Raw genomic sequence first — 22,655 nt, 5'->3', positions numbered from 1 at the left:
TTGGTTTCTATTACCATCTACTCCGTAGTCATCATTCTCAAAATGTACTAGTTCCAGACCAGCAACATCAGAATCACTTGGGATCTTGATACAAGTGCAAATTATTGAGCCTCACCTGTGGGGATGGGCCCAGCAATATGAGTATTAAAAAGTCGTGCAGGTGACACTGATGCACGCTAAAGTTTGAGAACCGCCACTCCATGGAGACTGCTAGCACAGTGGTTACCATGGTGACCAAAAATCAATTCTCCTCTCTCATCCTTCATCAGTAGCTGAAGAACACCCCTTCTTATGGGAACTCATACGTGGTGCCTTTGACACTGCCCTCCCTTAGTTCTCCTCCTACTTCTTAAATTGTTCCTTTTCATCCTCCCCCATCTCTTCCTGTCTCCTTAAAGCAGATTTTCTGAGCAATTGCTACTGGCCCTCTTCTCTTCACTCCCTGCATCGTTTCCTGGGAAATTCCATCTACTCCCCTGGCTAAGGTCATGACCTCTATGGCTCTGTCTCCCAAACTGGGTTCTCTAGCTTTACCTCTAGCTTCAACTGCTGTGCCATCAGTTTCAAGAGCCTTCAGGACACCAACATCTCAAAGACCTACTGTGAGTCAATGCAGAATTATTAAAACAAAATTCACCACCTTTCTTACCACACCTGTATCTCTCTGAATTTCTACTCTTCTTTTGCCTCCCGATCCCTTAATATGGAAACCTCTTTCTGCCCGCCACCATCTCTTGTTTTCCAAATACCTGCTAAGTCCCTTTGCCTATAATTTCACAATCTTTCTCATATATTTTGCTGTTTACTTTGTAGATTATCTTTTGGCTATTCAGGGAGAACTACAATATGAGCGTTTTAGAGTGAAAGCTAAAGAGAGAGAGATTATGACTTATTTTAAGGAAGCACTTTCTAAATCAGGTGTTCACAGATGGGTTCAGGAATACGCTGTCTCCAGAGATGTTCAAACACAGGCTGCCTGATGATATAGCAGAGGTTCAAGTAGCCGATGAGTGGTTAGACTTGATGACATTTGATATCCCAACCAACCCCGAGATTATATGGGTCCTTTTATCACCATTTTCTTTCAAGCCCTCACCTCTTCCCCATAGTGTGAGCAAATGTTTCAGTCCCCAGTCTATGTCTGACACTTCAGGCCGTCCTGGTTTTTCTATACTTTTCTTTGTGGTCTCCTTTTCCCCCAAGCAAATTCGCACACCTGTGTATGGAGATTCATTCATCCATTTGCCCCACCTACTACATGCTAGGTGCTGGAAACAAAGAATTGGATGAGCCATCCTTGCCTTCATATACCTTCCAGGTGGAGAGTTGGACATCTACGTCATAGATTACAGCACAGGCCCAGTAATCTGTGTTTTAATAAGCCCTCCAGGTGATTCTGATGCTGGCTAAAGTTTGAGAACTACTGAAATAGGCTAAAGTGTGCACCAAGTTTTTGTAGAAGGTCATTATGTGAAAAGGGATTCGTCTCATTGTGGTGAATCCGAATGCCATGGCAACTGCCTGATGAAAGAAGGATTGCTAATAAGGACGCTGCTCAGGGAAATTTTTGGAAACCACGTCTTAGTTTCTTTAAACGCCCATTCTCGTGTCATACTTTGTTGAGTGCACGTGTATTTGAGTAAACTCACTAAAATATATCAACTACTCTTCTACTTATCCTTCTGCATAGCACATAAACAGAGTGAATAGGATTCTTAAATCTCACAGAACTGAACTCTAAGATTTTCAGACACATGCAATGGTATCCAAGTTTAACTATCAGCTCAGCTCAGGGTGAATGGTTACATGAGACCAATTAAAAGCTTGAAATTAGAATGCCAATGATCACCACAGAGTCAAATTAAAGGACATCACTGACGCCTCCCCTTCACCCCTGGCTTCACAAAAAACAAGGAGAAACAAGCTTCGGAAGGATTCATAGCACAGTAAAGGCAATCTTCATCCAGTAGTATTTTTCGGGAGGAGGGGTAAAAAGAGGGTAGGAGGGCTTCTGAATAAGGTCATACATCTGCCTACTTTCTTAACAAACTATTACTAACATAGGCGGACCCCACCCATGGAGGGCCAAGAAGCCATCTGCTTTTTGAGAGGGTGATTGTCTGCACTTAGATTTCAAGTTAACATATAGCAGAGGGAGGAGTCTGGGTGGGGAAAAGAGTAACATTCAGACCAAAGATGCTTTCTAAACAGCGGGTTTTTCTGGTAGTTTATCTAATGGAATGGGGAGGAAAAAAACCCCCAAACCCAGCCTCAATAGACCTGCAGATAAATTCTGTCCTCCCAAGTGTCAAGTCACAGGGAAGACTCTAAGAGGAACATTTCCATCTTTGCCTTTTTTTTTTTTTTTTTTCCCCTAGGCTATATTTCCCTAACCCGAAAGAGCGATCTTTGGCACGGCAGCCAGCTTTCCCATGTGACACAGGCCCATCTTCCCCAGCTTGTATTCCTCGTCACTGTTGGAGCACACAGGCCAACAGCTAAAACAAACGCCGTCATGACAGAGCATGCTACTAACCTGCTCATGAACTTGTACCGGCGGGGCAGGTAATAGATTTTTCTCCTGGAAGAACAGCAAAAATGAAGCCAGTCGAGAAGAAAACCCATCGTCAGTTACAGTTTGAACTAGCAAGGAAGGAAAGGAGATTGAAGATAGAAGCCTGTAAGAGGTGAAGAAGAAAAAACTAAAAAGAGATTAACAGTGAGAAACGTAGCGGGCACGGAGGGCATGCAGTTTTTGAGTCACGAAGTCATATGAAATCGTTTCCATTGATATCGCCCCCTCTCCATGTTACCATCACTGTTTATGGCTGCTCTTCGCCTACAGAACCTGTGCAGGGCAATAATTTGGAGCAACTGGTATTTGTAGGAATTCGGCTGAGGTCAGCTCTTTTTGCAGGATGCCGGGATGGATTGCCAGCCTGCTGGCAACACACATAACTTAGTGGGCACAGGATTACATTACCTAATATTTATACAGCACTTGAAGTTTAGAGAATGCTTCTCTCATCTGATATAGGCAAGGGTAATATAAAAATACGTATGTATATTTTACAATCAGTATGGGAAGGACACGAACAAATAAGCATCAACATCCTGCTGCAAATAACCACACTAGAACATACTGCCTAGCCACTGGCCCTCACACAGGTGCATTAAAGAGACAAACCAAGGAACCCTGGAAAAAAATCTTTTTAAAAACCAGACTTATTAAGGATCTGTTGTACTTCGATATACCTGCATTTTAAAAAGTATTACAAATGTAAATTCTGGGTGTAGTGTGAATGGAGAGCACATGCATTAGGTGCTTTATTAAAATGCAGTCTCCCTTTCTATAGTCTGGGCTTCAACCAATGGGGTGGTAATGCAATGAATACGGTTTGTATGGATTCCGAACTGTTACAGAGATATCTCACTTAGAGAGAATGGGAAGTTTATACAGCAAAATTCATTTTGCATACCTGTGAAAACTTAAAAACATATCCCATGTTGTTAACAGGCAAATTATAGAGGCAAGAGAAAGATCAGTGGCTGCCAGGGGTCTGGGTTGGGGGGGTGAAGGGATGAATAGACAGAGTAAAGGGGATTTTTAAGGGCAGTGAAACTATTCTGCGTGATACTATAATAGGGGGTACCTGACACTATGCATTTGTCAAAACCCATAGAACTGTACAAGGCAAGAAGTGAACCCTAACGTGAACTAGGGACTTTAGATAGTAATAATGTACCAATGTTGGTCCATCAATTGTAACAAATATACCACACTAATGCAAGATATTAATAATAAGGAAACTGTAAGTAGGGTGAGAGGGGTAGATGCAAACACTCTGTACTACCTATTTAATTGTCTGTAAAACTAAAACTGTTTTAAAAACAGTCTATTTAAAAAACCCATATCCATCGACATACAGGTATTTAGCAGAAGCAGGTGTTATTGACAATTTCCCATAAGAAACCTATTCCTCAACTTCCTTTTAAACATTGGAGAAATAAAAATCCTAGGAGACTAAACCTGGGATTCAGAAGTGCAGTCTACAGAAAACAATAAATAAAGATTCTTGGAGGCATTTAAATAGTCAGCTAAATTGACATTTGAACATTTTGTTGAATTGACATGGCAGGACAGTTCCTGCTTTGGAAATACATATGTCTCCTCAGGCTAGCGTTATTTGTCTAAAACATCGGACAAAACGAAAGCATAAATTTTAAATGCACCAAGGTGCATCAAGTGAAGCTATGCTTAGGTAAAATCACATCAAAAAGGCCAATTAGTGGCCACACATTAACAGTATTTCCTCCTAAAATATTGCCCTGTAGGAATTCCTACATTTAAGATTATTATTCACAGATATTATGGTTTTCATTTTATTGCTTGGATCACAGTCTCTGAATACTGCATAAGAAAAGTATTAATGCTGCTTGCAGGCAGCATTTTTCTGCTATGTAATGAGCGCACAGAGGTGTTATCCATGGTACAGCCAGGCCCTTCAGGGATGAAATGCTTCCGGGTACTAAGGGAATTTGCTTTGCATCACATTGCTCATGTTTCTACAATCTGCTCAGGTTCTGTGCTTGAGAAGTGTGTTCTGGCAAAAGGTTTTATGAGATTGCTACTGGGGAGGGGGGTATCAGTTTCACTAGGTTTTACTACTGTAAAACTACAACTACTATCAAAAAGTAGACTTTTTAGCTCTGTTGGCTATAAGATGTTGGTCTGATATATGACTCTAAGCATAGATTTATTTTTGGTCCTTATGTGTGATATAGTATTAATTCACATTGATGAATAACTGAAAAGTTTAGAACTATGTTTGTCTCAATTCTTTGGGGAATTTTGCCTTAAGGAAAATAGATGCTAGAAATCCAGCCTCTATTTTGCATTGGTATTGGGACATAAAGACCAATAAACAAAGAAAATAAGGTGCACCAGAGAGATATATTACAGGCCTATGAATGGAAATTGCCCTTCTCTAAATGTGTTCCTAGCTCCTCTTCGTTTCTAAGAATGTAGATGGTTCTTTGCCTCGATAACTTTCCACAGCTCATTAAGAGGTATATTTTAGAATTGGCGGTTTGTCTAATATCTGCCCACTGACTTGGTCTTTATGGGCAAATTGTGAACTAAAAGTATTTAATTCTTTAGTCCCTTTGGAACTGTCCCTGGTACTACACCCCTCCACCTCCTTTAAGAGATTCCATTATTTCCACATATCTTGGCATTTATAATTTGAGGTTTAATACTTTATTTCACTTCCATCTAGCCAATGATCACTTTTTCTTAATCTATAGGGAAAATAAGAATATTCACTGTAAGATGGAGGAAAATTAATCCTTTTAAATAACTGAGAAATCCATGCAAAGTGTTTTCTATTCCCCTAGGAATAAATATCAATGCTTGTGTTTGTGCAGTATTTATGACCTGACTTTAAAATTTAAAAATAGGTTATTTAAAAAAATAAGATCACATTTTCCTGAAATTTCTTGAACTTGTTTCAATGGAAGTAGATTTTCATTTTTTTCTGGAAGGGACTAGTCAGTAAGGACCTGCACCACTGATCCTGGGGTCTGGCCATTCAAAGAAGCAGTACACAGGGTTTCTAAAAATGGCACTTTGGAAATGAAAATGCCACTTGGAAAATATTTCTTTCTCACAGGCAGGTGAACTATCTGCCCTTCTAAGGACTGAATTAGCCAGACATTTTCATAAAAAGCCATGAAGTCATTATTAGCCATGAAGTACTTATTGCATTTCCTAAACATTTAAAGGATTTTCTTAGAGTGTTCCAGTCTGCATTTCAGTTTTATTTGTTTTGAGAGAGGAGTACATTAGTAGCAGAGAGAATGGGGGGCAGGGATACTTTTGCACCTACCTGAAAGGCATTCTTACATTCATTTGTTCTGCATATCTTCCGAGCACTTCCCATGGGGCATGCAACTTCACAAAGATAATGTCACTATTTATTAGAGAGGACTGAAACAGAAAAAAGAAACTAAATTGAAAAGTATATCCAAGTCTCCTACGGTTTCAATTGAGTTGGAACTTAGAACACATGAACTTGTACAGAGTTTAAGATGGGGGGCATCCTTCAGCAACAAGCTGGCTGCTTATGTGTGCATATATCCACTCAATCAATACACCACTGTGTGGCAGGCACCAGAGAACCAGTTAGGAACAAAAGAGATATGCATGGCATTTACATTCTGCAAAAACACACACAAAAGAAGACAGGCAAAAACAAGTTAAAGAGAGAGGGACAGATTCAGAGCTACGAGTATTCTGAAGACAACAAAGTCTTAGGAGGAAGAGTTGGGGTGGGGTACCCATTTCTTTGGGCAAAGGGTCAAGGAAAGTCTTCTCTGAGGGGGGGACATGTGAGCTGAGATGCAGAGAAGGAGCCAGTTGGATAAAGAGCATGGGGTGAATATTCTGGGTGCCAAGGCCCTAGGTTGGGAAATAGCTTGGTATGTCCTATGGTCGAGGGACGGGGAGGAGAGTAGAGGCGCTGGGGTGGATTAATCATGGAGACTGGAACGAGCAGAGGGTGGAAGGGGAGCAGGGGCACGTAGTGCTTCGCAGGCCACAACAAGACGGTTAAACTTTATTCTAGGAACACGGGGAAGTCATTTTGATTCAGGTGTTCAAAGATCACTGTGGCTACTGCGTGGAGGATAAACAACAAGGGAGAGTTACAGCGAAAGCAGAGAGAAAGAGAGAGGCTCTCAATCATCCAGGCAAAAGCAATAGTTGGAGATAAAGGGACCTAAGAGATGTGAGTCTTAAATCTGGGTCAGTATCAGCAAGGTTTTTTCAAAGGACTGTGTTCTTTGGCCCCAAACCTTTGCCTCCTCTGGGGCTTCTTATCAACACAGAACTTAGACAAGCAAGTAAAACTAGAGCTTCATACTCTGTTAACCCCCCAACACGTTTTGGTCTATGCCTCTGGCCAAGGGGACATCTCCAATTAGGAGATCTCCTTCAGAAGTCATTTCCCAGGGGGAGGGCTGAGTTGTGGAAGGAAGTAGAAGAAAGATGAGAAACAGTAAGCCAGAGCAGTTTAAATTAGCAACATGGCCAATTATTTATCCATATCTTTCTCACACACAGTCGTTCTGAACTGCATACTATTTAAATTTTTACAGTTTAAGAATATCAATTTAAAATTTCGTAGTTTAAGATATGTTAGGCCTTTGTGGCTGAACTCTCCTTATATAAGTATTTAGAAATAAGCCAATATTTTTACACAGCTGACAAAAAAAGCTCAACTTTATGCTTTAGCTGGGGTGCATTTGCACTACAGGGAATTGTTTTTATATTGCAGATGAAATGCAGTTGTAATTCATCTCTTGTATTTTCATTCAGGGTCTCCTGGCTAGGTTTATAAATAGTGTACTTAATTCATAAGAGCTCCTCAAGATATTATGAAAATCAAAGTGGTGTCAACTACCATGTTCTCAGGGCCTTTGGTGATGCTGAATTTCCCATGGGGAGGAGAGTCAAGGCCCAGATCCACAATGGTGGTGGTGGGGTACCCTTTGATATTGGTTAGAAAAATCAAACTTTCTGGCAGTTCAGGCTGAAATAAGGTTTTATCTTTCAGCTTAGGATAAGCAGACCCCTGTCTCTAAGCCCCTTGAGAACAAGGAAAGTTTCTGTTATTCATGGTTGAATCCTCTGGGCCTAGCACAGTGCCTGCTATAGACGGTACACTCAACCAATATTTGTCCAGTGAAACGTGAATAGTTAGTCCTGGCCCAAGTGAAAGCTGGGAGTCCTATGAAGCCAGAAGTGATGAAGATTAAGTGACTCTTGGAGCCCACATAGCCGGTTACTGCAAATAAGGCGCCCACGCAGGGAACGAACACGCCAGCAACCACTGAAGAAGCGATGACTAGGGCTGTGTCTCTTTGCACAGACTGGTCTTCTGTTTAATAACCTATTACCTCCCTGCACTGGGTGCTTACAGCCAGGTAGCCAGGGGTAGTGTGAATGAGCTCACGGGTGGCAATGTCCATACAGGAATATATAGAAACATAGCACACACACACTCTCCATTGTGTCCCATTCATGTCTGTGGATGCTCTGATGCCTTGATCTGAGATGTTCTCAAGGCTTATCAGTTGAGCATTCTTGTGCTTTGGAAAAGATTGCCACTTGTTTTTCCATATATATTATAGTTTTCCAAGTTAAAAAGCAGAAGAAAGATTATTCTTCCTTAAAATGGGCCTTTTTGTTTATACTAAAGATACACTTCAGAGTCTGGGAAGGTTTTGTAGCTTCCTCACTTGGAAGGTTTCATGGTAATACCGGGAATGCTTTAAATTCACCTAACTTTCCGACAAGGTTCTCACTTCCTGCTATTTCTTCTCTCATAGTCCCATGAGAGAACGAGTAAAATTGTGCAAAATAAAGAAGATGGGAATGTGACTGATTTACAGAATCAGTCAAACCTTGATTTAGAGAAGAGGATAATCTTAGAATATACTCTCTTCATGGAATTACTGTGATTGCTGGTTTTACAGAAAGTATACAATCTGTTGCAAGAATAATCATTTTGTAGATCTCCCATGAATGTGTGAAAATATTAAGGAGAATACAATACTATATTCCATTTAGGGCACGTTTTACGTGCCATACTTCTGTGTGTTGGAAAAGCCAAGTTCATTATCTGAACACATACTGATTCAACTAAACTTCTAATGTGGGAGCTCAACCATTTTCTGCATAAAAGAGCAACTGCTTTGATTAATTCAGCATGATAAAAATAACTGCATTTTCTTATTATTTCAATTATAACAATAATTATAAAACCATCACTCTATTTTTTAGTGCTTTATAATTTTAGAAGCACTTTTACACATTACCTCATTTTATTCTCAAACTTGTAAGAGAGGCTTTACTTCAGTTTCTTAAAGAAGGAAGAGACTAAGTCAAGTAAGTCACCCACAGCCAAACTGAAAGTTTATCCCAGGCAAAGCTGAGTCCACACCCACATCCCCTGACTCCCTTGTCAATTTTATCTGATAAACTCTGAGGTTTAAATAAATCCATGGCTTTTATGTGCATTGAAGACACAGTCTCTGAATTCTTTATCAGTTTATACAAACTAATCTGAAAAGAATCTCATATTTCAGAAAATAAAGCAACAAAAACAGAGGGAAAATTAAGCTATATTTAAGATTATCTTGATAATCTTGAGAAAAATGTTAATTGAATTCCCATTAATGATGATGAGTGTCTATTCGTGTGTGTGTGTGTGTGTGTGTGTGTGTGCGCACACCTGTGTCTATGTGTATGGGACTTATTACTTATACTCTGTTTTTAAGGAGAAACTGAACTTCAGCCCAGACAAATAAATGTGAAACAGATGATTGCTAATTATATGGCTCATATATCACTCTTTTCTCTAGTGCTGAATGATTATGCTACTGTGCTTAAATAGGTTTTTCCTTGTTATTAAGTATTCCTTTCCACATAAATCCAAGTGTGCAAGTGCCAAAATGAAGAGAAATAAAAATGAATTTTCTGAAACATAGAGTTGTTTCATTAATATACTGCAATAAAAATCCCTTAGGTTAGAACATTGGGGAGAAGAAAAATGACCACTTAGAGGAGTCTGGAAAATATCCTTAGGAGAATGATTGGAGAAATTAAGAAGTAGCATGGAAAACACCTGGAGTAGAAATAGGTAAGATTCACAGAGAACATTCCTTCTTTCTTGTTCATTCAACAAGAACATATTGAACACCTTCTATGTACTAGATGCTGGGAATGCAAAGATACATGAATCACGGTCCTTGACCTGAAGGCTAGATAAGGCAACAGTAAGGAAAAAAATAGATAGCACGCCATTATCTAACGCAAGCAACCCACCTCTCAGAGACATGTAGATGCACACATCTCTCCATCTCACGACCCCCAAAACCATGGCTGGAAAAGGGTTTGGGAGCAGGGGCATGGAGGTACATCATGAACTCAGTTTAGGAAATGTTAAGTAAGTCTGTGATGGTCACGAGAAGATGTCCTGTGTGTAGATAAATGAGTCTGGAGCTCAGGGGAGCAGTCTGGGCCAGAGATGCAAAGTAAGTGTGGCCAGGACCCAGACAATATTTAAATCCATGGGGTTGGATGCGGTCAATCTGGGAGAGAGTACAGGTACCCAGCCACGTGGGTAGCTGGACCAAAGACGCTAGTTAGGAATGCAGACTCTGAGGTTTGACTGCACATATTCATATTCATATGTCTACCTCTTACCAGCTCTGTGATCCTGGACAAGCTATTTAACCTCTCTGTGCCTCAGTCCGTTCAACTGTAAAATGGGAAACGATAGCAATAGCTATCTATTGAGTTGTATTAAATGGCATAATACAGGTGAGGTACTCACAGTACATCCAAAACATGTTAGTCATCAGCATCTCTAAGAAGGGCCACACCACACTGGCAGTGGCGGGCAGAACACAGCTAGTTACCTAGTTACAACCTGTGAATGCGACAGATAAGGAGCTAATACCTGAAAAGGATTTTCCAGTCCTTGACCACAAGGCTAAACCAGAGGAAACCCTGAGAGTCAAGCCCCCAATTCCCATCTCCTGTCCTTCCACAGTCCCCTACATGTTCCTCCAAGGACATTCATTCATTCATTCAACAGACATTCATTAAGTGACTACTATATATCAGGTACTCTGCTAGGTGCTTGGATATATTACAGTAGCCCAAATTTACAGTCTGGAGCAGGAGGCAGACATTGAACAACAAATAAACATATGATTTAAAATTATGAAAAGTGGTAAAAAGGACAAGAATACAGTGCTGCGGGCCAGTAGAAGCAGGGTACTTGCTTTAGATCAGCTGTTTGATCCCTGCCGCCATAACATCTAACCTCAGATCCAAAAGGTGAGAAGATGTCAGCTATGGGAGAAGCCAAGTGAAAAGCATTCCAAGCAGAAGGAACAGCAAGTACGAAGACCCAGAGACGGGAGATGACACCAGGAACTGAAAAGGCTCAGGTGACTGGATACTGTAAAGCGTGAGGCAGGGAGAATACCTGATAATAGGGCTGAAGAGGAGAGCTGGGGACAAACACTGCCAGGCCAGGTTCAGTGCTGTAAGGAATTTGGATTTTATTCCTAAGGTCAACGGGAAGTTACCAATGGATTAAAGACAGAGGGGTGACGGCATCACTTGTTTCAGAAATACACTCTGAATGCCCTGTGGGGAATGTTCCAGAGGGAGCACAAGGCTGAAAAATTCACTAGAAAAGTTATTCGAGGAGGCCAGGTGAGACTAGATGGTGTCTGGAGCCAGAAGGTAAATGCGGCAAGGGAGAGAGAAATGGACAGACTTGAGATCTACCTGAAGGTAGATTTGAAAGGACTTGGGATTGATCAAATGAGGAGAGTGAGAAAAGGATGCGGCGTCTTAGAATCATGTGCAGGTTGTTTTGCCTGGGAAACTGGGATGGTTAATACCACGCACTGACGTAGACGAGAGTCAGGGAGAAGATGGCTGTTTTCTTTGGGATGTGCATGTTTGAGGTACCTGGGCGATAGGTACACAGAAGTTTGAAGTAGGCAAATGGATTTGGGAGTCTGGCTCTCAGAGGGTGGGACTTACTGAGAATCGCAGGCATGTAGCTGATATTTAAAAGCATAGAACTTGATGAGGTCACCTAAGGAAAGAGTACAGGGAAGGACTGAGCCCCAGGGCACACTAACATTTAGAGGTTTGGAAGAGGAGAAAGCAACCATCAAAGCGGACTGAGAAGGAGCCATCAGAGAGGGAGGGAAACAAGGAGAGGGACAAAGACAAAGCAGAATCCAGGAGGAATGGGTTTCTAGAAGGATGAAGTGATGCGCTGTGTCAGGTAAGCCAGGGGCGGCTCAGGTAACCCTTCCCGCAGCTACGCCTGGGCTGCTGGCTAGAAATGGCCTCACTCAGCAGTGCCCTTTGTCCCAGACTTGCTGCTGTGGCCGCCTCCCCTTTGCCTGCTGACACTGTCCTTGGCCCCCGTCCCGCTGCTGATGTAGAGCTGAGGTGGAACTCCACTCTTAACAGTGTCCAGCTTGTCCCCTGAAGGGAAACTTGGAACTTCCATGTTCTGGCTGGCTTTCCTGCGTCAGAGCTGAGTTCGAGGAGGGCACACGGGTACCAAGCTGTGTCTCTCTCCCAAGCACACCTCCCTGCCCCACACAAACCAGCGAACGAAGCCCACATGCGACTCCCCTGGCCCATGCTGGGGAAAGCTGTCGCCGCTTCAGAGCATCTCGTCAAGAAGTCAGAAGCGGCTCCAGTCTCTGCCCTGTGCCCAAGGTTCCCAGGCTGTAGTTCTCACCTACCCGCCAGGGATTCCGAGGCAATGAACACTCCTAGCAACCTCCAAGTATTCCCCAGGTAGACATGCAGATGGGACCTCCCTCCCCCTGCAGGCCCTCATTAGACACACATCTCTGATTTCAAAGAAAAAACTCATTGCAATTTTGGGTTCTGTTTGACGTCTGTGATGTTTGCCTGAATGAGATCATGATCTTGCACAAAAGGTAGCAGGAGAAAGGAAAGCAATTTAAAAGGATTTGGTTAATCATTTCTTTATCAAACATTTATTGCAAGTGCATTAACCACTTGCCTTGTGCTGGGAAAGGGTCATTTATGTTATAATAAGGCAACTGGCTTTGGGCTATACAAAAATGAGACCATTCCTGCCCTTGAGACGCTAATACCTTAGCCATGGAGATAAAAAAGTATATGTGGAATTTAAGTGGAATTACAAAACAAGAGCTACACGAGGATATGCAACCGTTCTTTAGACACTGAAGGAAAACAGAGTAGAGAAAGCACACAATGTAGTGGTTAAAAGTCCAAGCTTTGGAGTTAGGGCTCAAGGGCCAGATCTGCTATTAGTAGCTGGTGACCTTGCACAAGTTATTTAATCTCTGTAACCCTCAGTTCTCTCATCTGTGAAATGGGAACAACAGCAGCACTTCAGATTTCTTCAGAGGACTACAAGCTTTAATGTACGCAAAGTACTTAGCTAGTTCCTTGTGCACTAAAAATACTTTAAACAGTAAGAAGGAAGGCTTGTAATTAATTGTGGCAGGTAAAAATATTTTTTAAAGTTAAAGCTTTAATTGAGGAACAAGATTTCTTTCTTCCCACCGGGTTTCCAAATCTTGGCCATGAAAGTACAGCCATGGAACATTAGGAACACAAAGGTGCTTGCTTGGAGGGACTAGGAGAGGCAGCTGCATCTGCAAACTGAACTATGTTCCTCTCCACAGATATCACAGAGTGAATGCCTGGCTTGAAGGAAGCTGCCTGTCTCTCACTTGCAAGCTCATTTCATTCATCTAAGACACAGAGTGCATCCTGGGGTTACATTTGTGCCAAACACGGACAGGGACCAGGTGAGCAGGAAACGGGGAACGAAACAGGGGTCTGTTTGGAAATAGTCCCCATGGGTCTACGGCAGCCCAGAATATCCTATGTCAACCGGGAGCCCTGCAAGAGGCTGTTGAAATTTAAAAAGCCACTCAGCTCAAAAGATCCCCAATCCTTTTTTAACCTTGAAGAAAACCGTTTTAAAAGAGCTGGAACTTCATTAGAGCACAGACGACTACAGGAGACCTAAGCTAGATACTTTCTAGAAGTCTCCTTGATGTGACTTCTTAGGTGATCACCGGCCAACAGCCAACCATGTGCTGCTCTGTGGTGGAAAGAACACCTGGGCCAGGTCCTGTCTTGCAAGCTCTGTCTTGCAAGTTTGGGGAAGTCACCTCACTTCTCTCACTGGCCACACAGAGACAACATGACTCCCGGGGCTGCAAACGTCTAGGGCTATTTTGAGGCGCAGACTAAAATGGCCTGTGAAAACATGTTGAAAACTGCCCAGTCCTGGCTCTGCCTCTGGCTGCACCTTAGATTTGGAGCCTGGCCTCTTCCCTGCCCTCGGTTTCCTCACCTGCAAAGGAGGGGCTAGAATCATTCGGTTTGTTCCAAACTTGTTCAGCAGGAGGGCACCTGGAAATCATGGTGGTCTCTGCAGCTGACCACGCATCTCATCACGTGAATTGTAATTTAGCATTCACTCACTCAATCCATTCACGCTGTCCACAAGCCTTCACTGGGGGCCTTCTATGTGCCAGGGACTGTCCTAGGTGCTGGGAGTACAGCTGTGAACGAAACAGACCGAATCCCTGCCCTCATGGAGCTCAAGTTCTACTGGGGACACAACCCTCAATAAACAGACACACGATATTTCTGACGGTGTGCTTCGAAGAAGAATAAAGAAGGGGAGGGAGACAGAAAATAACGGTGAGAAGGAGATGCTATTTTAGACGGAGTGCTGTGGACAGGCCTTTTGATAAGGTGACGTTTGAACAGAAACCCGAAGAAGTAGGAAAGAAGGCTGTTCCATTATCCAGGGAGAGCGCATTCCGGGCAGGGACAAGAGTTAATGGCTGAAAACCTGAGGCATAAAGACACTCCATGTTTCAATCTATTGGGCACAAAGGGTCGAATCAGGATAGCCACTTGCATCTCTTCTGTACCCCCTCAGGCAACTACCTGGATTTCACTCTCTCATAACTATGCTGTCAGGAGAACAAAGCAAACCCCTGACACTCTGGAGACAAAAAAGGAGAGATGAATTTCCAATTAGGAACTCAGATAAGCCTCTTGGAGAAAAAAAAAGTAGCAGCAGTAGAGGTGGGAGCAGTTACATAGTGCTACCACATGCTACGTAGTGTTTTAGGGCTTTTACACATGTTAAATAACCCAATCTTCACACCAACTCTATGCAGCCAGCATCATTATCCTGTTTTACTGCAGATGAGGAACGAGAGCAAAAAGATCTTGGCTAAGATCACACAGTGAGTAAGGAGGGAGCCCGGATTCTCACCAAGGCAGCTGGGCTTCAGAACCGCTGCTTCACAAGAGGAAAGTGGGGCTCAAGAATGTATTTTCTTTGTGGATTCAGTTCCACCGTCATTTAATTTTTTTTGAAAAATACTTAGTTACGTATTGAAATCCAAGGTACAGCGCATACAGTTCCCTCTAAACATCCTAAAATGAATGTAAGGCCAGTGGTAAAAACAAACTTGAAGCCTGGCTCTGCCACTCACACTCCCTGTGTTTCTGGCACGATACCAGCTCATAAGCCTCAGTTTCTTCCTTTGTAAAATGAGGACAATACCAAGCATGACTGCTCTGAAGCTGACAACGGTTGTCAGCTTACAACCACTGCAAGTGGTTCAATAGGTAAGAAATTCCTTCTTCCTCCCACAGAATGCTCGGTGAACATTCTGCTAATTTATAGCTAATGGCAGAATTTTTTTGCTGGATCTGGAATCCAGTCTCTGAAATGGATGGAGAAATGTACATTTCTGGAGGGTTAAAAGGCTCAAAGTAATCGCTAAGCAATTTCAGCTCCTCTCAGTGGGGCTGCCATCTACTCAGCTGTGTGTTACCAGGCAAATGACTTGCACGTTCCTGAGTTTCAGTTTTCTCTGAAAAATGAGGGCATAAATCCCTAAAAAGACTTTTTTGTTTCTTTTTAGTTTTTTAATCCTCGATTCCCTGAGGACTCATCGGAATTTCTGAGCGTAGTTCAAAAAACTCTTCGTCTGACTCTGACGCAATTCTCGCTCCACAACTCATGTACATGCGTGTGCGCACACACACACACACACACACACACACACACACACACACACTTATTGTGCTGCCCTGGTAGAGAAAAGCCTCTGAGCTACTGTATGTTCCTAAATGGTCACAATGCTCCCCTGAAGCTGACATTAGCAACAGCGACAGGAAATAGGTGTGTGAAATGGCCACTCACTCCTTGTTGGCAGATCTTTAAATGGGGCTCCCCGGGGACTCCATCTAGGCTCTAGTCTCATTCCACCTGTTCCCCCTGTATGACTTCATCCCTTCCCAATGGCTTTAGATGTCACCTATCATCTGATTCTTCCAGATCCCTATCTTTGGCTCAGACCCCTCTTCCGAGTTCCAGATCAGCAATGCCAACGGCCAACACGGTATCTAGCCCTGGCTCTTGCATGGGCACATCAGACTCAATGTGTCTAAAAGAGATCCACTTCTCTGGAGAAAAATGCTCTTCTCCTCAGTGTCCCCAGATTCAGGAAGTGGCACAATCATCCTCCCAGTCCCTCAATTCCAAGAGTCACCTTTGACTTCCTTTTCCTTAGCCCACATTCAGTCAATCATTGTGTTTGATTGACTCTACCTCCTACATCTCTCTCTAATCCATCCACTTCTCTCCATCTCCACCACACCATCCCCCTGTAAGTCTCCATCATCTAGCTCCTTGAAGACTCCTCGAAGCCGGGCTCCCTCCAGTTCCATTCTTGCCTTGTGTATTGTCGCTGACATCAGAGACGTCTTGAAAAACGCACTGTGATCCATGGTTTCCCATGGCCCTCTGGAAAATCACTAAGGTGGCCAGTGCATGATCCGGCTACTCCTTTATCTTGTATCATTTTTCCTTTCTCTGGGTTCCAGTCACATGGCCCTCATCTCTTCTTCTTTCCACATCACCAAACTCCTGATACTCTTGGGGTTTTCTCATATGCTATTTTCCCTGCCTGATAAATTTCTGCTTCTTGAGATCTCAAGTTACGTGGCAAGTCAAGTTCTAAGATGGCCCCCAAGATTCCCACCCCACTGGATTACACATCCTGAATAACCAGATAATCACCACTCCTCGAGTGTGGGTAGGACCTGTGAATATGAGGGATGGCATTCCTGGGGTTGGGATACTAATCTGTTGACTTTGAGTTAATCAAAAGAAAGACTATCCTGGATTGGCCTGAACCAATCAGGTCAGCACTGAAAAGAGAGTCTCGAGGTCAGAGAGATTCTTCTGCTGGCTTGGAAGAAGTAAGGTACCATGTGAGAGGGCCCAGGAGGGCTAAGAGTCGTAAACAGCCTCAGCTGAGAGCAGCCCCTGATTGACAGCCAGCAAGAAAAGGGGGACCTCAGTCTGACAACCACGAGGAAATGAATTCTGCCAATAACTATGTGAAAGGACCTTGAACTCCAGAAAGGAACGCAGCCTGGCTGACACCCTGATGGCAACCTTGTGGCATCCTGATTGGAAGACCCCACTGAGTTTTATCCAGACTTCTGACCCACAGAGAAACTATGAGATCAGAAACATGGGCTGTTTTAAGCCTCTGAGTTTGAGGTCATCTCTTATGCAGCAATATAAAACTAATAAAGGTTATAACCCCATTAATTCTGAAATTACATATTTCACTGCTGTCTTTAGGAAAGTGTACAGCTTCCCCACAACTATATTCCCAGAACCCAGTATGTTACTAAGCATGTAGTCATGGAGAACGAACATTTCCTCAATTAATCTGTGAACATCTTGGGATCACAGATTAATTTAATAACTAATTAATTTCTTGGGATGAGTAACTTTCTCACTTTTTTTTTTTTTTTTTTGTGGTACGTGGGCCTCTCACTTGCTGTGGCCTCCCCGGCCGCCGAGCACAGGCTCCGGACGCGCAGGCCCAGCGACCATGGCTCACGGGCCCAGCCGCTCCGCGGCATGCGGGATCCTCCCGGACCGGGGCATGAACCCGTGTCCCCTGCACCGTCAGGAGGACTCTCAACCACTGCGCCACCAGGGAAGCCCTCACGTTATTGACTATCTTGTTAAAACACTATTATTAGACAGAAAAATTCACCTTCTTGCCACCACAAAGGTTTCAAGGTGGTTTAAATTTACGTATGAGAAGCTTAGGTGGGCTTCCCTGGTGGCACAGTGGTTGAGAGTCCGCCTGCCGATGCAGGGGACACAGGTTCGTGCCCCGGTCCGGGAGGATCCCACATGCCGCGGAGCGGCTGGGCCCGTGAGCCATGGCCGCTGGGCCTGCGCGCCCGGACCCTGTGCTCCGCAACGGGAGAGACCACAGCAGTGAGAGGCCCGCGTACCGCAAAAAAAAAAAAAAAAAAAAAAAGAAAAGAAAGAAAAAAGAGAAGCTTAGGTAAACACTCCTCTAGATCACAACCAGGAGAGAGCTAAGCACAAATTTCCATGTTTCTTCAGAGGTTCCCTGTGTTTCAATTAAGTGAACACTGATGCAACATGCTCTTGGTTACTCTGCATCAACCCTGGTGATTCCTACATCAAACCTAGGAAACTCACTGCATCGGGATAAAAAATCCCTGTTTGGTGTTATCAGTCAGGATAAGCTAAGTTATGCTGCAGCAACAAATAACTCTAAATATCAGTGACTTTAAATGGTAGTGCTGTACTGTCCATATAGTAGCTACTAAGTACTTAAAATATAACTAGTCCAAATTGAGATCTGGGGAAAATACGCACTAGATTTTGAAGACTTAGAGGTCTGAAAAAAAAGAACGTAAAGTATCTCATCAATTTCTCTACTGATTACATGTTTAAATGATAATCTAGATCTACTGGATGAAGTAAAACATTAAAATTAATTCCATCTGTTTTTTACTTTTCATATATTGTTACCAAAAATTTAAATTACATTATTTCTATTGCCTGGTGCTATGATAAAGGTCTACTTCCTGTTTATGCTACATGTCCACTGAAGGTCAGCTTACTGCAGTGACTCAGTGATTCATGCTGATGGGTCACTGTGCCAGAGGGAAGGCAGAGCTCAGAGGGTTTCATAAGGACACACACCACTTCTGTGCCTAGCTCACGGGACAGAAGTCGTCATATGGACTTGTCTATGAGGCCACCAGGAAGAGGGATTATACCTGATGAGTAGTGCTAATGAATACACACTGATACAGAATATCTTTCCTCCAACACCTACTTAGTATCACAGGGCATCTATTATGTAAAACAAATGTCTTATCTACCTCACAACATAACCACTCATAAAGTCATTCCACAAACACCTAAAGATAAACTTAACTACATCCTAGGTACTATGCTGGGATGCAGAGAAGGCTAAGACATGTGATGAATATGAATAGAAGTCGGTCTCATGTCCTGTGGGAGCACAGGAGAGAAAATGCTCCCTTTGTGGATGTTCCCTCCATGCAGTACTAAATCTCTCCTCAGAAGTAAGCCACGTCAGTTCTGATCTACCCAACTCCAAAAGTCCTCATCCTAACATTTCTCTCATCCTTCAAGGTGGTGTATTAGATAAGGTGAACTTGGGGACAACTATATCATCACAGTTATACTTTATATTATCACAAATGATTGACCCGCTGATAAGTATTCAGAGTTGTGACCCAATCAATAACCCATGTGCCATTATGCCCTTAATAAGCTGCGGAGATTAACAGCCATCAAACAAGCGTGACCTAGAAAGGACAAGTGAGCAGGCTGTCTGCTGCCAGTGAAGCAGCAATTTAACTTTGGAAATACTTTCTAATGTACTTGGAAAGGTTATGACATCCCTCCTAGGCCTATTTTATTTATCTCTTGATGGAATGCTGATCAAAATTAGAGGATGCAGTAACAGCACATGTAGTGGTAGCTTACAAACTGCTTTTTACCTAAAGGTAAAAAGCTTTTGTGAAAAAGCTGTCAAGAAATGGGGCTCATATGATCTTTAATAACAAAAATGTAGCTGATAGATTATACCTCAACCCATATCAGTTCCTCATTGGTGTAATGCTGATATAACTCCTTTGCCTACTTTATAGGGCTAAGATAGATAGATAGATATAGACATGGCCAGATATCTATATATAGATAAGTATATATAGATATAAATTACATATAAAATTATATAATGCAAGAAACCATGTTGTGTGGGAGCCATTAGTGTATCTCTGGGCACATGGGCATCGGAGCCTCCTGGCCCAGTGTTCATCTGGAGCCATATAATGAGCTCTAGCCATTGAGCTGTGATTAGAAGCCTTGAAGACTGGTGTGTGATTTGCCATTCCCTTCCACAGAGGAAGGTTTCTGGATGAAGCTACTGTTATGCTGGGTCCCTGGTAACTGCCAAGTAACTGGTAACTCTTCCCCCTCCCCTGCTATCCTGAGATCAAGTAGTAAATCCTGTTGGCCCAAGCCCTGAGTGCAACGTAGAAGTTATATAAAAGCTCTGCATGGAACTTCATGGGATCACAAGGAGATAGAGATATAGAAGGAAAGGCACCCAGGACCAGGTCTTAGGATGTACTAACGTTTGGAGGTCAAATGGAAGAGGAGGTTGAGCAAACAAGATTGAGAAAGGGCCAGTAAAGAAGGGAGAAATCCAGGAGAGCATGAGATGTCTCCCAAGTCAAGAAAAGAATGTTTTTCAAGGAAGGAACGATCCACCATATGGACAAATGCTGTTGACAAAGCCAGTAAGATAACAGAGGTGGCCTGAGCACTGGATTTGGTTAAAGCTGACCTTAATAAAATCAGTGTCTATAGAGGGAGAAAGCCCAGATCAAGTAGTTTGAAAAGAGACTGGGCCCATCAACAGACGACTGCTGTAAGATGATGTGGTATATATATTTATAATGGAATATTACTCAGCCATAAAGAAGAATGAAATAATGCCATTTGCAGCAAAATGGATGAGCCTAGACATTATCATACTAAGTGAAGTAAGTCAGACAAAGACAAATATCATAGGATATCACTTATATATAGACTCCAAAAAATGATACTAATGAACTTATTTACAAAACAGAAACAGACTCACAGATGTAGAAAACAAACTTATGGTTATCAAAGGGGAAAGGGGGGGAAGGGGGACAAATTAGTAGTATGGAATTAACAGATACAAACTACTATACATAAAATAGATAAGCAATGAGGACAAACTATACAGCACAGCGAATTCTATTCAATACCTTGTAATAACCTGTAATGGAATATAATCTGAAACAATGTATAACTGAATCACTTTTCTGTACACCTGAAACTAACACAATGTCGTAGATCAACTATACTTCAATTTAAAAAAGAGAGAATGGTAGGTGAGGATATGGAGACAATGACACTGGACAAATCTTTGAAGAAGACTTCCGTGAAGTGGAGAAGAGAAACGAGGTGGTCATTGGAGGAGAATGTGGGGCTCAAGGGATTTTCTTAAGATATGAGTTACAGGAGCATATTTATAATAATTGAAAGACAGCAAAAACTGATGATGCAGGAGAGAGAAGAGGTGATCACAGGAGCCAAGTCCTTGAGAAGGTGAAATGGGAGGGAATTCAGCATACAACACGAGGGCTCTGGGAACAGTGGCAGACACTTCAAGTATAGTCATGGTGGGAAGGCAGACAGTGAGTGAAGGCCAGTGGGGATGGCCTCAGAAGACCCTGTCCGATTGATTCTATCCTCTATCAAAGTATAGACAAGGTGATCAGCAGAGTCTGTGTGTGGGTGGTGGAGATACAGATAAAGGAGGTGAGAGGGTGGAGGGGCAAGGAGATGGTGGGAAGTCACAGCTGGCCAACTCCCTCACCTCTGCAGTCTTTGGTCGGATGCCATCTTCAGTGAGCCCCCTACAACACACCCCATTTAGAATGCGTATCCCTTCACCCCCCAGCACTCTCACACTTTGTTCTACTCTTTCCTTGGCCATATCACCTTCTAACATACTATGCTATTTACTTATGTTTATTGTTCACTGTCTCACTCATTAGAAGGTGAGCGCCTCAAGGAAAGGGGCTCTTCGTTTGGTTCCCTGATGTATTCTGAATGCCTGGAACTGTGCCAGGCACTGTCTATTTACTGAAGGAATCAACTTTAAAAAATGAATGAATGAAAGGAGGAGGCCGAGAAAGGAAGGATGGGAAGGAGAAATGAAGATAATTCCTCATTATGGTGATGGGGACGCAAACCTACTAGGCTACCTGGCATTCTCCCTTTGTTCCCACCTCTGGCAATGGAGAGAATAAACACTTCTGGATCTAGGTCATAAAAATGCACATCTATTGATGGGTTTAAGAAGAAGTGGTGTATATACACAATGGACTATTACTCAGCCATAAAAAGGAATGAAATATTACCACGTGCAGCAACATGAATGGACCTAGAGGATATCACACTAAGTGAAGTTAAGTCCGGCAGAGAAAGAGATATTATATGATATCACTTATATGTGGAATCTAAAAAATAATGCAAATGACTCTATACATAAAACAGAAACAAATGACTCTATACATAAAACAGAAACAGACTCAAAGTCATAGAAAACAAACATATGGCTACCAAAGGGGAAAGGGAAGAGGGGAAGGGATAAATAGGAATGTGGGATTAACAGATACAAACTACTATACATAAAATAGATAAGCAACAAGGACCTACTGTACAGAACAGGGAACTACTATATATTCGATATCTTTTAATAACCTACAGTGGAAAAGAAGCTGAAAAATATATAACTGAATCACTTTGCTGTATACCTGAAACTAACACAATATTGCAAATCAACTATACTTCAGTTTAAAAAAAATGCACATCTGTCTCATTCTCTTGGAACATAGGTACCACGTCACGAGGATGCCTGAGGCAGGGGAGCCTCAGAGAAGCCTGTACAGAGATCCACAGGGAAAGGAACCAAGGCTACAGCCCCCAGGCCTGGCTGAGCTCTCAGCTGAGAGTCACCTTGAAAGGGGGTCCGCCAGCCTCCCTGGGGGCACTGCTCCTGCTGATGCTTATGGAGCAGAGAAGAGCTGG

General features: G+C 42.7%; 1 protein-coding gene across 9 annotated transcripts in view; it reads right to left on the bottom strand.

Annotated features, from left to right (window-relative positions):
- Nucleotides 1-22,655, bottom strand: part of ANO4 (anoctamin 4) — a 459,956-nt gene that overhangs the window by 148,377 nt on the left and 288,924 nt on the right. For 5 of the 9 annotated variants that reach the window (XM_024127263.2, XM_024127266.2, XM_024127270.2 and 2 more), the window contains 2 exons: nt 5,889-5,989; nt 2,537-2,581 (listed from right to left, as the gene is read on the bottom strand). In XM_024127263.2, coding sequence (XP_023983031.1) covers nt 2,537-2,581; nt 5,889-5,989 — 146 coding nt within the window. Of the gene's footprint in view, nt 1-2,536; nt 2,644-5,888; nt 5,990-22,655 lie in introns of those variants that run through there. The other 4 variants (XM_024127265.2, XM_024127267.2, XM_024127269.2 and 1 more) reach the window with 2 other exon arrangements.

The sequence above is a fragment of the Physeter macrocephalus genome, chromosome 6, assembly GCF_002837175.3.
Source record: "Physeter macrocephalus isolate SW-GA chromosome 6, ASM283717v5, whole genome shotgun sequence".
NCBI classification, from domain to species: domain Eukaryota; kingdom Metazoa; phylum Chordata; class Mammalia; order Artiodactyla; family Physeteridae; genus Physeter; species Physeter macrocephalus.
This window is presented reverse-complemented; position numbering and strand designations above follow the sequence as displayed.